The sequence below is a fragment of the Neopelma chrysocephalum genome, unplaced genomic scaffold (assembly GCF_003984885.1).
Source record: "Neopelma chrysocephalum unplaced genomic scaffold, ASM398488v2 Primary Assembly neopelma1_26, whole genome shotgun sequence".
Lineage (NCBI taxonomy): Eukaryota > Metazoa > Chordata > Aves > Passeriformes > Pipridae > Neopelma > Neopelma chrysocephalum.
In genome coordinates, this window is record NW_020897695.1 from 17,317,836 (window position 1) to 17,334,543 (window position 16,708).

At 38.5% G+C, this 16,708-nt stretch overlaps 1 protein-coding gene across 32 annotated transcripts in view; it reads left to right on the forward strand.

The window, feature by feature from the left end:
* Window positions 1-16,708, forward strand: part of CLASP2 (cytoplasmic linker associated protein 2) — a 155,205-nt gene that overhangs the window by 17,931 nt on the left and 120,566 nt on the right. For 31 of the 32 annotated variants that reach the window (XM_027675745.1, XM_027675728.1, XM_027675727.1 and 28 more), the window contains exons 2-4: window positions 1,369-1,447; window positions 13,049-13,152; window positions 16,549-16,640. In XM_027675745.1, coding sequence (XP_027531546.1) covers window positions 1,369-1,447; window positions 13,049-13,152; window positions 16,549-16,640 — 275 coding nt within the window. Of the gene's footprint in view, window positions 1-1,368; window positions 1,448-13,048; window positions 13,153-15,751; window positions 15,856-16,548; window positions 16,641-16,708 lie in introns of those variants that run through there. The other variant, XM_027675765.1, reaches the window with a different exon arrangement.

The window sequence follows — 16,708 nt, forward strand, 5'->3', positions numbered from 1 at the left end:
ATTGCATCCAAGTAAGTTGTACTAACTTGGAACTAAGCTTTATGCTTCCTGTTTAAAAGAAGATCTATTGTACTAATACTGAATTTATTGAAATCTTCTTAATTATGGAGCTGCTTCTGATCCTAGGTTTTATGGTGGCCTTAATTGTCTAGTTTCCTACGGAAACAAGGCTCGCGTGATCCTGTGTGCGTGGGTCATATGTATGCACATGCACATCCAGTCAGTTTTTTTTTTTTGGCCTGCTGTCTAGTGTGGACAGTCGTGGCAGATAAGGATCTTAAGGAAACAGAGTGGTCCAAGAAAATATGATTTTAAGTTTTATGAAAGTAAATAGCTAATAAAGGGGAGGAATTCTGCTCATGAGTTCATGGGGAAAAATTTGCAGTGCATGTCTTACTTGAAAATAAAGAGGAGGAAAAGCTGTTGGGAATGCCCAAGCTTCAGGAGGTTGTTCCTTTGACAAATGATTGTTCCATTTGCACCTTCATGGGCAGCAAATTGAGTTAACTACAAGATGTGAAAATGCAAGTTCTGATGTTCCTAATGAACTATTATAGGAAATTAAAAATGAAATCTGGAGCAATAGGTAGGATCATTAACAGTGAAAAATGTGTCCTGACATTAAAGTAATTCAGTCTGACTGATAATTTCTGATCGTGTTTTTGTGTCTATATTAGTGGGTATTGTCCTGTCGTCCAGCTTCTGTTCATAGATGGGAAATTCCTCACAATTCCAGTAGTATTTTGAACTTCTTTCTGTTTTCTGTTTCGTTTGGTTGGTTTTTTGGTTTTGTTCTTGTTGTTGTTTTTGTTTGCTATAATTTTTATTTTTTTGATGAACAAATGAGAACTAAAGCTTCCCAAGCTTAACAAGCAGGTGGACAAATGGTGCAGTCTGAACTGCTAAGGAAACCAGTATTAGCTTCTGTCAGTTATTTTCTTTTGGGAGTTTGGAAAATGATGTAATGACCTTAGTGGATGAGCTAAGTAGCCAGATTGAAGTAAACTCTAAGCATCTGGGAAACCTACTAAACCTTGGTTTTGTCTGGGCTCTGTAGCTGAAAATACAAAAACACTGGATTTCTAATATTTTTTTTTTCTGGTTTAAAACAAGAACTGAAAAATCTGAACTGCTCTGCTATATGTAAATAAACTTGATCCATTCCAAACATATTCTGATAACTTTGTCTTAATAAAAACTTTGAAGGAATTATCAGCTCTTTAATTGAAATTTTAATTTATCTTTAGGTTAAGATACAGTGTTTCAGAATGCTTGAATTTATATGTCTAATTTATTTGAAATATATTCTAAAAAATTCTTTAGTGATCAGTTTTATAACATGTTTATAATATGCTTTTGTTTCACCAGGTAGCACTACTGGGATTGGATGTTTTAGGTGCCTTTGTCGACAGACTATCAGGACGCTTTAAAGCCTATATAGGAACTGGTAAGTGAAATATAACTTCTTTTTTAAGACCAAAAAGTAAAAGACACTTTCTCCCCGCCCTTAGCAGCTGAAGTGGAACATGTTGAAAACTTTCTGAGCTAATTGTAATATACTGGTAGACATTTTAGTGATATTGTTGGAATTGCAATAATTGTATAGTAACATGTCAGTATTCACTTGTCATGCAGTCACTGATTTCTCTGTGGTTGGGATGTTTTAAAGGTTCCAGGAATGTCTTTTCAGTAATTAGTTTCATGCTATATTGTTGCTAACCGCTCCCTGATAGTCATCTAAAAATTACATTGAAATGTGTTATCTTTGACTTGTGTTAAAGATTGAAGGTTTTATTTGCAGACCACTTTAATCAGAGCCTTATGTCTGCTGAAGCCTGTAGTCTCAGAGGATTATGTGGTCCACCTCCTGTTAGATAACGGACTGTAGCTTTTAGTTGTATAAAATTATTACGGGATGAAAGAGAAGTACTGACTGTTACTCCTGTGTGAAGTGTTTACTTGAATGAACTTCGAATTAAGAGATCCACATGTGCCTGAGCATGAGACTGCTTGTACCTCTCAGAACAACTAACTACACTGCTCAACTCATTTTACTGCTGTCCTTGAAAGGCAGTAACATTGATGCTATATTGCTGGCTATTTTTAAGAGAAGTTTCTAACTTAATGTCCTTTTTCAAAATTTTTATGAGTTACCTTACGTCATGCTCCCAGATCCCCAGATATCTCAAATTGTCTGTCAAAATTCTAAGCTTCCTCTTCTTTCTGTATCTGCTTTTATAGAAGGCTGCAGAATTTGTGTCTATTTTGTTGCAGAGTGTTTTTCTTTGGCTGGTTAATTTTGTATTGGAGTGGTGGAAGGGAACTGGAGGCATATTGTGCTATGCACAATATTGATTTCTGAATAGTCTCCATTTATAGCTACAAACAGTGCTAGGCTTCAGAGTTCCACTCTGTTTTGATTTCTAATTCAGTGATGTGTAGGACTTAAAATTACAGTAACTTTATTAAAAGTTGGAAAGCTTTTAATTTCTTTTTGAGAATAGTTTGAAAACACTGTCATTTGTTGATATTTTTTGTAGTTTTTTGTCCCAGTAGTTAAGTAGTTTGAGATTGTGAGCAAATTAAAGATTTACCTTTCAGTACCTGGTAGCATTTATATTAAAAAATCCAGAGTACTGGCATTGGGTGACCATCAAAAGTGTAATATCAATAGACATCTCTGTATTACAGAAGTATTTTTTAGTTAAACTGAGTAATAGTGCCTTCAGCTGAAGTTGGTCCTCCGAGAATCTCCAGAATCAAGACCTGTAGAGTGCATTGTGCTGAATATGCAAGTTACTGTTGTGCATGATCAGCTTATATAAAAGCTTAACAGACACTGAAATGTTAGTCTTACTAAAGGCAGAAAACAATCTTTATTTTAGATGACTTTTTTAAAGATTCTCTTCAGTTGGTAGCTGTCTCTCCAAGTCTTATAACAAGACTGGGTTAATTTTCAGTGAAGCAGTAATACAAAAACTTTAGTGTGTCAAGAGTTTGTATAGCCTAGGGTTTATGAGAGTAATTAAAAGCACACTGGTGAACAAGAAGACTGCTTCCTTCAACAAAACTTAAAGAACCAGCAGTTTCCTAAATCATTTCTTGATCAAATAAATGTGAGTATATTATTTTTTGAAGACAAACATAATAGAACTTTCCCAGGCAATTTAATTATTGCTTTGAAATACTCAAACTATAGTTAACTTCTCACTTATTGCATTTTCACAGAAGATCAGGATTGCACCCTGACTGTAGTGAAGGATGATGTGTATGTAAAATACTTACTGAGTCTGTTCTCTGCCTTTTTAAAAATACAGTGAATCCTATTTTCTAGGTCAAGTTCCATTTCTATAACTGGTTTTTTTTTTAATAAACTACTGGTTTTTTGGTCATAAAAATACCTGGAGCCTTAAATGTATTTTTTTAATAAAGAATGTTACATTTTGGTGACCCTGAGATGTTTTTATTTGTGACTCAGATCTCAGTAAATGATGGAAGTATAATAACGTATTACTGGACTATAGTGTGGCAAAACATATTCCACCCCACCTCACCTCCCCCAGTCCCGATTTAATTTCCTGTTCAGTTATGATGGGGATAGAGTGAAGAGAAGAACAACTAATGTGACTGAATAGTCACCTCCGTAAGTGTGACAGGCATTTGCTATGAAGTGAAAAACACAAATGCTTTATTATTATTTCAATCTTTACAGCTACGTATATGCTGTAAATTACATTTGGGCAAAATCAATACAATAGTTGTAGAACAGATGTTTTCCAAAATTTCAAAGACCGTGTTAATTATCTTTGTATTGAAGTATAATGCCTGATAAGAGACTTAAGTCAGTTTCCTAGGCAACAATCTAATGTTGCAGTAAATTTCTTCAGAGGTGTTATCCTTTTATGATTAACCACATTGCACATTCTCTGCAGCTGGCATCAGAGTTCTGGAAATCTGGACACACAAATTCAGAATCTCGCTTTTAGCACTTGCAGTTAAGATTCTTATATAAGAAGAAAGGTACTAAATCAGACTGCTCAAATTACCGTGGTATTACTCTGCTCTCCATTGCTGGCAAAATCTTGGCAAGAATACTCCTGAACAGACTAATTCCCGCTATAGCAGAAGAAATTCTACCTGAATCTCAGTGTGGCTTCAGAGCCAACAGGAGCACCACAGACATGATATTTGTTCTCAGACAACTGCAAGAGAAGTGTAGGGAACAGAACAAAGGTCTCTTTGTAACCTTTGTCGACCTCACCAAGGCTTTCGATACTGTGAGCAGAAAAGGTCTTTGGCAGATTTTGGAACGTTTAGGTTGTCCCCCCAAGTTCCTTAAAATGATCACCTCACTTCATGAAGATCAGCATGGCCAAGTCAGATATGGTAACACACTTTCTGAGCCCTTTCTAATAAAGAACGGCGTGAAACAAGGCTGCGTTCTCGCTCCTACCTTATTCACAGTCTTTTTCAGTATGATGCTCCAAAGGGCCACGGCAGACCTCGATGATCAGGACGGTATCTACATTCGATATCGTACTGATGGAAGCCTATTCAACCTAAGGCGACTGAAGGCCCACACTAAGACCCTGAACCATCTTGTCCGGAACCTGCTTTATGCTGATGACGCCGCCCTTGTCGCTCATACAGAAGCAGCTCTGCAGCGTTTAACATCCTGCTTTGCAGATGCTGCTGAGCTCTTTGGGCTGGAAGTCAGCTTAAAGAAGACAGAAGTTCTCCATCAACCTGCACCTCAGGAAGTCCTCCATCATCCCCACATCACCATCGGCCAATCAGAACTCAAATCAGTCCAACAGTTTAATTACTTAGGCAGCCTCATCTCCTCAGATGGTAAGATTGACGGGGAGATAGACAACAGGTTAGCAAAGGCATATAGTGCTTTTGGAAAACTCCATAAAAGAGTCTGGCGTAATAAACACTTGAAGAAAGGTACCAAGATCAGTGTTTACAGAGCCATAGTGCTGTCTACTCTTTTATATGGTTCCGAAACATGGGTCATCTACCGCCACCACCTGCGTCTCCTAGAATGCTTCCATCAACGCTGCCTCCGCACAATCCTAAACATCCACTGGTCAGATTATGTGACCAATACATCTGTTCTTGAACAGGCAGCAATCACAAGTATTGAGGCCATGCTACTGAGAACGCAGCTGCGATGGGCAGGGCACGTCTCCAGGATGAAGGACCACCGCCTCCCTAAGATCCTGCTTTATGGTGAACTTGCCTCCGGCTGCCGCAAGAGAGGAGCTCCGAAGAAAAGATACAAGGACTCCCTGAAGCAACAACTCAGCCTTGGGCATATTGATCACCATAACTGGTCTACTCTGGCCTCTAACCGGGAGGCCTGGAGACAGACCATTTATAACGCTGCTGATGCTTTTGAGAAGGCACGCAGGATCACTCTTGAGGAGAAAAGACAACGCAGAAAGAATCGAGCCTTGCAGAATATACCATCTAAGGAGTCTTTCTGCTGTGTCTTTTGCAACCGGACTTGCCTTTCCCGTATTGGCCTTTTTAGCCACCAACGCGCTTGCAAGAATAGTGGGTAGAGCCCTTCCCAAATCTTCGTTCGCGAAGCCTAGCCATGATGATGATGATGATGAATTGTCCTTTAGTGTATTATATAACTATATTGTCATTCGCTTTCACATGCAGCCTTACAAGATGTTAGAAAATATATTTTGCTTATCTGCAGATTAAAGGAAATATATTTGACAGTTAAAAAGATCTAACTCAGATACCCAGGTTATATTTGTGTATGTACATATATGTGTAAGTGTGAAATAGGGAGACACATTTTACACAGAAAAACTCCATATGTAAATATGTGTGTATATGTTTAACAGTAATTTCAAATTCTTCTTACTGTAAAAAGAAAACACAGAGCAAAAATAATTTTGGAAGATACTTGTAGTGCCGTATACTAATATGTGAAACCAATTTGAAGTGTTTAAATTTTTTACCAGGTAGCTTCAAGAAGTGTTGGAAAAACATTTAAATTAGATTCCTTGAAATAATTTAAGTGCTCTGTCAAATTTATAAGCATGCAAGCATGGCTGCTCATGGCCTGGATGGCTGAGCGCAGAGAGTGGTGGTGATTGGAGGTAAATCCAGATGGTGACTGGTTTCAAGTGGTGTTCCTCAGGGCTCACTCTTGGGGCTGATTCTGTTGAATATCTTTATCCATGATCTGTACAAGGGGATGGAATGCACCCTCAGTCAGTTTGGAGATTAGACCAAGTTGGGAAGGAGCGTTGATACTGATGGAGGGTAGGAAGGCTCTGCAGAGGGATCTGGAAAGGCTGGTTCAATGGGCTGAGGCCAATGGTGTGAGGTACAACAAGGTCAAGTGCCAGGTCCTGCTACAGGAAAAGGACCTGGGGTGACTGAACATGAGCCAGCAGTGTGCTCAGGTGGCCAAGAGGGCCAATGGCATCCTGGCCTGTATCAGGAGTCGTGTGGCCAGCAGGACTAGAGCAGTGATTGTACCCCTGTGCTTGGTACTCGTGAGGCTGCACCTCAAATCCTGTGTTCAGTTTTGGGGGCCTCATTACAAGAAAGACATTGAGGTGCTGGAGCAAATCCAGAGAAGGGCAACGAAGGTGATGAAGGGTCTGCAGAAGTCTGATGAGAAGCAGCTGTGGATTATGTAGCCTGGAGAAAAGGCGACTCAGAGGGAATCTGATTGCTCTCTACAACAACTTGAAGGTTGTAGTGAGATTGCTTGTTCTCCCAAGGAACAAGCAATAGGACAAGAGCAAAAGGCCTCAAGTTGCCCCAGAAGAGGTTTAGATTGGATATTAGGAAAAATGTGTTCATGGGAAGTGTTGTCAAGCATTGGAACAGACTGCCCAGGGAAGGGGTTGAGTCACCATCCCTGGAGGTATTTAAGACATGTAGTTGTGGCACTGAGGGAGATGGTTTAGTGGTGGCCTTGGCAGTGCTGGGTTAATGGTTAGACTTGATGACCTTAAGGGTCTTTTCTAACCTAAATGATTTTATGTTGCCTGATGTGTTTTAAAACACTTGTAAGGCCTTGCCACATGCATTAATTTTTCGAGTGATTTGGATTAAAAGCATTTGGTACAAGAATTTGGAAGCACTTTTTTGAGGACATCCAAGTTGTAAATTTTTGCTTTTTCTCTTGCTTAATGGTTGAATTTTTTGGATGGAAAATACTTAAATGTACAGTTTATTCAAGATGTGACTTTTCAATAAGTGGTTTTAATGTGGTATGGAGAAATGCTTTGAACATTCATGAAATCCATGAAAACCAAAAATTATATTAGTCTGAGCTACCATGGATATATATAACACGTAGGAAAATACTGGATATTCCAGTTTAACGGACAGAATTTTTATTCTCATTTTTTATTTTTGTTAGTTTCATTAAAATGAATTGAGACTAATGGCATGTTCTACTGGGGATTCAAGATTACAAATGCTTGCAGAACAAGTAAACATAAAACCTGGAATAATTAGGTTGGAAGGGACCTTTAAGATCATCTGGCCCATGTCTTTGCTTAAAATATAGCTAAGCTCAGGTGTAGAAAGCTTTGAAATTAAATCAAATAATTCAAGAAATTGAGTTGCTCAGATAACGTAAAGCAAGCTTTTTTTATGTATGTGAAAGAAGTCCTGTCTCAAGGATGCCTTGTTGCATCTAAATGCAAGTCGTGTGTTTTGTCTGATATTGCTGTTTCATTTTATAGCTTATTGACCTCAGGAAAAGCCGTTTTGCATTGTTGTAGGATTTTCTTAAACAATAAAATGCGAACAATTTCAGATTTTTTTTAGAAAAGGCTTTTAGAGGACAGTCCATTATTTGTATTTTTTTCCTCCATAACATCTTCTTTTGTATTTTCAAATTTATTAAAAATATGAACTTACTGCAGCATCTCAGAAAATCCTTAAATTTTCTTTGGTTCCCTCTACGGTTAATAATCACAGCTAATGGTCATAACTGATTTAAGCTGCAGCTGCTTTTCATCTTGGTGACAAATTCTCTAAAGCTTTAATTAAAAAAAAAGAAAGACTCTATGCAGCCTTTCAATGCTTTTTTTTTTCTGTCCTGACTGGCTAGCACTGAAATTTTTTTAGTAGTGAGGATGAATTTTTCCTGAAGTGATCCATGTTTGAGTGATAGGCTGTGATTCAGAGTACCAACTGCTTGCTGCCCATGGACTTTTGACTGTATGACACCTAGAAATGAAGTGCTGTTAGATCAGAATAGAGAAATCCTAGCCTTTCTTGGTTTCTGTAGGATTCTAATTAATATTAGTTCTCTAAAAAACCTAGCCTAGATCTTAGCCTAGAGCTAAGAATATTTCAGAAGATGGCATGAACATTTTTTCTTTACCTTCTGGATTTCTTTCTGGTCTAATACATCTCTTGCAATTCTCTTCTCATGTTCCTGAGACTGACACCTTGATAGATTCATGGATGTATCATATTAAAAAATGTGTTTGTTTTTTCCCCTCTGCTACTGATGATGAAAAGTATGTCTCATTAATCTCATTAATGCTTTTCTTAATTAGCTCCTAGAGACCCCAAGAAGCTCATTATTAGTTTCTGAGATGGCTTTTGATTGAACTGACTGTGACCTGGACTTTATATTGAGGAGGGGAGCAGTGAGGACCTCTCTGAGAGTCTGCTAATGGTTCTTTGCTTAGAAGTAGCCCTTGGCCATGTTGATCTGTCAGACTCTGTTGGTGGCCCTGTAGGAGCCCCTGTAGGATTCCATTATCGCCTGTGCATCTTGCCCAGAAGAACAGAGACTGCTCTAATTGCGGAGGCAGCTGTTTCCTTCCCTCCTTTCTAATGACAGCTGTTTAATGCTGCTGCCTGCGCTGGAAAGGTTTCTGAGGAAACGAGGAAGATATTGCTGCCTAGGTTAATCTGGTTCTGTCCTCAAAGACTTTTCTTTTTAGTAACAGAATTTTTGCCAACACTGATGATGTTTCCTCGGTAAAGATTCTTACTTGCTTAATGCCTTTTTGTAAGTCTTTGCGGTAATGTAGTATCTAAAGTTGGTTCTTAGAAATTGGTAGATGTGAAACTTAAAATGGGCACAGGTATACAAAGAGCAGGTATAAGTAGTCAGGCGAGAAGAAAAAGCAGTAATAGAAACTGAAAAGCTCCAGAAGGAACTCTTGTTAAAGTTTAACAAAAGGAAATTGTTTGTGCTACCTATGGCATTCTTTGCTGCATGGGTCATATAGTTAAGCTGTTAAGGTTTGAAAAATACATTGACTGCCACACTAGGCACTGACTTCTGTGGTTTACTTGTTTTATCATCCTCAGTCCTTGTAGAGGAAATAAATATTTAATCTCTCAAGGCTGTATTCTGACTTGAAGGCTGGTTTTGAACTTAACTCATGCATCCAGTGTCCAACTAGTGGTGATAAAATTATTATGTGAATTTGTATAAAAAGAAAATTTGTTTAGGTTTACTAAGCCAAGAGAAGGAAGACAATGGAAAAAGAAGCTGATGGGATAATAACCTTTGTTAGGGATATAATAGAAGGTAAAAAGGAATAAGTAACAGATCAGATGTAAATAGAAGGTAAATCTTGTCGAATTAGCGTGCTATAGAATATTTTTGCTAACAATTTTAAGTTTTCTTCAGTAATCAAAACCTCTAAAATTGTGGTACAACAATGTAGAAATCTTAACAGGCAAACCTCAGGAGTGGTTGGAAGCGGTAGGAAGCTTTGGCAATATCCTAAAATGTGGCAAAAAGGCAAGTAGGAATATAATACTTCGCCAAAAACATATAGCAACTGTAAAAGGAATCATGGTCTCCTAAATTTAGTGTACTGTTTCTCGGCATATTAGCAGAAATAAATACCAGAAATAAAGATGTCATATGTTATTAGGTTTTCCAAAGTCCCTTTGAAATAATTAAAGAAACTAGGCAACAGAAGACATAAGATGGATAAGGTAAATATGGAACAGTAGGAATGCGTGAATCCAGACTGAATGTGACAAATTATATACTTCACTGAGCAACTTGTTAGGAGGCTACCACTTTGAATACAGCCTTCATGCATGGTCCTACTTCTCCTTCTTCACCCTTCTTTTAATTCCAGCATCTATTTGAGGAGGCGGAGCTGTTGCTTTCATATAATAGCGCCTGGCTTACCTTGATGTAGAGCGAAAGCCTGTGTTGCACTGTCATCCCTGATGCTCGGCTGTAATTGCTGCTTTGGGCTTAGGTGAGGTTTCTTATGAGAACTCAGAAGATCCTTGTGCTCTGTGATTTTTGACTGGGCAGGACTACAGAGGCACAAGGAGACACTTAGAGCTGGGACAAGAGAAGGGTGATGAGCAAAACAGGATGCTGGGATGGACCCAGGTGTTTCAAACATTGTCAGAATTTTTTAGGTAGGGACATATGTTTCCCACTCATTCATAGACAGGACATCTAATATGATTTTAGCTATTTTTCACTGTAGTTGTCCCTAGACATGCCTTAACATTTGGAGAAAAACTGATGAAGCCATGAGGAATTCAAATTGAAATATGTTTGGTGAAGTTCCCGTTCTAGTTGAGTGTTTTGAAACTTGATCAATAGACAGCCAACTTCAAATAATTTCCTATTGGAGCTTATTCTGACAGAAAAAATGAACTACCAAACTGAAAACCAGCTGGTGGTTGCCAGCATTCAACAGCCTAATTTCATTTGTCTTGTGCAAATAGAATATATCATGCCTTATATGAGGTCTTACAGAAACTTGAGATTTAGGGGAAAAAGAAGCTAAGCCTTCTTTGGGCTTAGAAGCTAAGACATTTGGGCCCTTCAACAGCTCCCACAGCCAGTTGTCCTTTGCCTGAGCTCCACAAGTGATAAGTGTTCAGTAGCTGTGCACACTGAAATCTGCAGGCTGTGTCATAGCTTAGTTTAACTTGGTGACCTCATCTCTGTTCAGCAGCTTCTAGGAGCTGTTCTCTGTGTTTGCCTCAGTGATCTGAGCGGAGCCCTGGTATCTGCAGCTCTGTCAAATGACTCAGCGTGCTAATTAGTCACAAAGGAGCCGTGTTCCCACAGCACTGGCACTGGCTGTTTGTTTCCCTCTCTGTAAAGCTAGAATTGCCTTCAGCTGCCCAACAATCAGGCTAATGTGGCGGACCTCACTGGTAATGTATGGTATGGGGACAAGGTCGGTTCAGAAGAGCTGAAAATGGTCATGAAAAGTACTGTTGGCAAGAAAAATGTAATCAGTAGGTATAACAGTGATTGGAAGTTTGTGGGAGGGGTCAAGTGTACTCTTAAAAATCACTTGAGTTCTGGATGTTTCTTCTTCATTCACAAAATGGAAAAAAAACCCAAACCCAACCACCAAACAAAACAGAAGCACCCCTTAAAAATCCTAAACCAAACCGTAAAGACAATGCCCCACACCATCAAAACAACAACAATCCAACTTAAACAAAAAAAACCCAGACACTTCTCTTCAAACAGTAAAATGAAAGTAGCTGTAATAATTTCTTCAGAGGAGAAAGGGAAGAGAACCTAGATGAAAAACCTTGATAATGGTGGCGGGAGATGTCAATGTAATATCCAGAACCAGTAGAATTAAATACTCAGATTAGGACAATAAGAAAGTGTTCAGATATCGCTGAAGGGAAAATTCAGACTTGAGCAATGTATTTGTCCAGTAACAATCATGGTACAGAAATGGCCGCTGTTTTTAGTGTAGGAACAGAGGACTGAGGAGACCTTCTGAGTTTGAGGAGACTTTTCTTTTGCTGGCGAATTTATTGTTTAGTTATTACTATAAAGTTATTAAGTACTAATAAAATTATTTCAGAGCTCATTTTCAAAAAGTAGTGTGATATAGTTATTTCTTCTGTGAGTAGAAAAGGAAAATTAATTTTTAGCATCTTAACTAGAGTGCAGGAGCAGAAGGATGAGCTGGGTGAGTATTGTGGGCTGTGTTGAGTAAGTTCCACCTAAATTATGTGACTGATACTTGCAGCTCTTAGAAAACTTGATCAGATCAGAAATAAGAGCTGATGCAGAGGGCTGAGCTGTCAGCAGGTAAAGGTTACCATTAGCATGTAAAACGGCTTTTTCTAGGTGGTGTAACACGTGCTTATACTGACTTCAAAGCAGTTGTCCTGCGGGAGATGACACCTCCACCAACTCCATGTCAGTTGTACTTCCCGAGGGAAGGCAGTGCACTCTGTGTCATCACCCCTCGTTTTGAAGCAGTGGTACCGAAAGCACAGGGGGAAGAATCTCACAAAGTGTGTACTTAGGCCCCAGATGGAGGACTGGGCACTAGTATAGAAGGATGTCTTGCACAACGCTGATCTGAGTGTCCATTCAGATATCTTTCCTAATATTGTAGCATTAATTTCTTTGATGTAATTAGACATATGTCTGGAAAAGCAAACAAAAAGAATTGGCAAGTCCTTTGGTTTTTTTTTTCCGACTCCTAGGATATGAAGCATGATCAGCTATCATGCAATTTCAGTTAAATATTATTTGAGGATGCTTATTTTAAAATAGTAACCTTTACTGAAGTAAGGCAGAGTTTCTTGAAAGTACACTGTGTGAATAGAAGGATTTAAAACTTCTAAGTTTCTTTTTAATTAGCAGCAAAATCCCACTGATTTTAAAATAGTCCTCTTTTCCTATTCCAATTCTTTTCCACTTACCATGCCCACCATTATTTTTCAGAAAAGCCAGACATTCAGAAGTTACTGGCATATTTTTTGAAGATTAAATTGAAGTCATTCATACAGTTTTTAAGATGGGAAGCTTGCTTTCTTTTTAACCTGTTGGAAGATACTATTTTCTTCCATTTCAGTCCAATGCATTTGTTGTTAGTCTTGTAAAATACTCAGAAATTCATTTGAGACTTAAAAATATTTTGACCTATTTAAAATCAACTTTTATTTTTGAATGACATATATATCAAAGCTGTTTCAGGGAATATCTTTTAAAAATCTCCATTTTAGAAATCTCCAGGTGTTTAATCTTTTATATTTTCTTTTTTTTTTTTCCCCTCTCCTGTAGTTCTCATGCCTTTGATAGATCGTATGGGAGATGCCAAAGACCAAGTTCGAGAGCAAGCACAGAATCTTATATTGAAATTGATGGATGAAGCAGCACCACCCATGGTATGATTACTTAATGTAGATTCAGATGTAGGCCTCCAGTGAGCTTATGACTTATGTATGAACTTTGAGTATGTCACAATGTTATGGCGACTATTAATGGTGTAAATGGTATAACTTTTAAAGGTACTTCTAGTGGATTGACACTAATGCATTGTTCAGCTAAAGATAAAAATCTTGGCATTGTGTGATTGTGCGTTTTTTGCATATTGTAGCTAAATTCTGAGTAGATGTTTTCATGTCACATGACAGAACTTTGTTAATTAAAGCATGTTCAAATAATTTCTTGGGTTTGTGTTTGCCTAATGGGAATAAGTAAGTTTATTTGGCTCCAAATTTATTTTAAAATTAGCTTTGCACTTGAGCATGTAGGACTAGTCCTGCAGCTGAGGTGCAGATTTTCTAACTTAGAGATGCTCTGTGAACCTTAAATAAACTGAGGTGGGGATAAGTTGCTCTGTGACTTGTCATCTTTGGTTGTTAGGAGGTTTGCTTAACTGAACCTTCAGTTCTTAGCATTATGTGGCTTCCAAGTGTTTAATCTTATATTTTTACTCCATGAGTCTTAAAAATGTAGGATTGTTTAACAAGATTATAATCTTGAGCAGTGGTGTTGTTTGAAACTCTGGAGACGCCGCTCATGAGTAGGAACTTACTATTTGAGTTTTTAATTTCTGAAGAAAATCTGTTTCTGAGTTGTAAGTGCAAAGGTTAATAGGGGAAAAAAAAGAGTTTTTTGTGTGTGCTACTTCGTGGCTTTTTTTATTCCTAGATAAAAGTTTGAATGTTTGTGCACAGGGAATAAGATGTTGCAGACTTGATCTGGAGTAAGAAAATTATTGTCAGTTGCTTTGTTTGCCTGACAGAAAGAACAAGTAGCATGTTAGACAACTGTAGAATGTGTTAATCTTCCTTCCAACATGAGGCGTTTTCTGACATGATTCGGTTACAGATTTGACTGGCGTTTAGGTGTCAAGGTCTAATAGTGTCATCCACAAAGACATAGTTTTCTCTTTTTACAAACTGCAGTTTTGGTCGTATTCACTGACAGAGGGATGTTGCAGCATTTCTTTGTGCCTAAGTGTCAGTACTTCACAAATTATATGTTCCTGTGCCCAAGATGCTCTGAAGTACCTGGAATACAGACCAGAACCTCTACAGCAATAGCATTTGGACAAGTGCACAGCCGAGCATCTTGGAGATACCCTCATTTTGAACAGCTGATGATAAAGAATATGATGGTAGTTGCTTTTCACTAAGCCCTTATCATGAAAGAGTTTTAGATTACTGGTCCATCTTTCCATTTGTGCAGAGTTGTTAGGCTGTACACAGAGGTGATGGATGGAAGTTTCCATCCCCTTTGAAAGATTACTCTCAGTGTCAGAAAGCATACAAGGTTCACGGGGTCCATGGAACAGCGTGTGTATGGAGGAGAACATATGGCTCTCCTGGTAAGTCCCCCAGGGTGGGAGAAGCCTGGCTTTGGTTGTGTGCTCTCAGGACAGCTTATGGATCATTAAAAATTTGGATGAAAAGTATCAATCATCATCACAGCAGGGACCAAACCAGCAAAGTCTTCCCTGTGCCTCCAACACTGAAATACAGAGCATTAGGCTCTCTTTGCTGCAGAGGAACATGTCCTTAGAAGAGCTGGATGGAATAATTTTTTGAGAAGTCCTGTAAGTTTCTTTCTAGTCAACTTATCTTGTCCTTTCTAGAGTGTTGTTGAATAACATTTAATTTGTCCTGTTATTAAATCCCTTTTCTTGTTTTAGATGTGTTTGTTGGTTTTGGGTTTTTTTTAATAAGCAAGAACTAGGTGTAACTGGTTATGGTCAGGAAGGCATAAAAATATAAGTGGTATAAATGTGCATGAATGGGACAAAGGGAGATCAACATGGATTGTTGCTAGCAACTTGTGAGAGTTGAAATTTCTAAGCAGCCATTTGAATTTCTCTGATTGGAAGAATTTAGTTCTTAAAGAAGGGTTAATTTAGTGAAAGCCTAAACTTCTCTTCAGTCTGATTTGTTTGTTTCAGTACTCTACCGTTCCCTCTCTACCTGTAATTTTGTACATCTAGCGAGGAGATTTCCTTTTTCCCATGTTTGTCCGTGACAGTGAGTTAATTGGAAGGATGTTTTCTTCCATAAAATCCTGTTCTTTGTTGTTAAGCTGTGCAGTTTTGGCAAGCCATATCCTGCTTGTCTAAGGTTTGTTTTCTCTAAACCCAGTGAAGTATAAAACAAACAAACAAAACACCACAGATGGGACAAAATTATCAAGCAGGGCTCTAATTGGAAAATTTTATGTCTGCTGTGAAGTGTGCTACCTCATTAATGAAGAGGATACATATTCCCTGCTCTTAGTCTTTCTCTTTTCGTTGATCAGTAGCTGTTTCTGAGGGTTTGTTGTTGTTTTTTTTTCCTCAGGAAGGCAAATGCAATTGCAATAATTAGTATCTAATACATTTTAGCAGGTTGGTATGGCGTCATTATAGGTTGCAGTTGCACCACTCCAGGGTGCAGTTGGGAAGAGGGAGGTGCCTGGGCTGCAAAGTGTGCAGCCCTTGCCAGTGTGCAGCCGTCCATCGCTAGGCAACGCTCCCCGGATGCTGGTGGGGCTGTAATGGCAGCGCTGCAGCTGGGGCGAGTTGCAGCCCGAGTCTGTGCATCTGCTCCGAAACACCACCGGGAATCCCCACTCTCGTAAGCTCCATGTTTACGCTCCTTACACCGTAACATGCAGCTAGAGATGGAAAGGTAAAACGATGAGCCAAGGAGGGAAAGAGTCAAGGCAGGCAGTGAAAAACGAGTGCGCAAGAAGGTAAATGAAGGGTTTAGTGAGCCAGAGGATCGTACTACAGGAAGCAGCACCAGCACAGAAAAGGAGAACCGAAAGCCGAGCAAAAATGGAAGCAAAGCAATTAGAACAAATGGGCAAGAAATAATCCAAAAATGAAATAAATTTAAAGCCAAAGTAAGGGAGAAGTGGGACAGTAGGAGTATAGACAAGGGCAAGCTAAAATGGATGAGAGGAAATTTTGGCGGGGAGACAGAATATGAAGCAAAAAGGGTATAGCAACTTCTGCTTGAGTCAGTAGTTTGTACTGTAAATGTATGTTTTGTGTGCATTAACTGTAACAATTCTGTATGTTTTAGGAGCTGTTTCTTAAACAATAAAAATATTCAGATGACTGAAAGATGTTTTATAGGAATGGATTTAGGCATAGAATTCATCTATGTTGTGTTGCACATTGTGCATTTCATAAGTTAATTTTATCACTTTTCCAGTCTTCTGTTATTTTTTTGCAACTGTTATGAATGTAATTATAATATATGGATAGAATTACATTGTGTTTTGCTCCTGGTAATTAAAGACAATTATTTCTGCTTTTATAGTACATTTGGGAACGCCTTGCTGTTGGTTTTAAACACAAGAATTACCGATCCCGAGAAGGAGTGTGTTTGTGTCTTGTTGCTACCTTAAACATGTAAGCTTTTTGTTTCTATGGAGATGTAATGGTTCTATCCTTTTTCTGAATGTCGTTTTCCTCTGAAA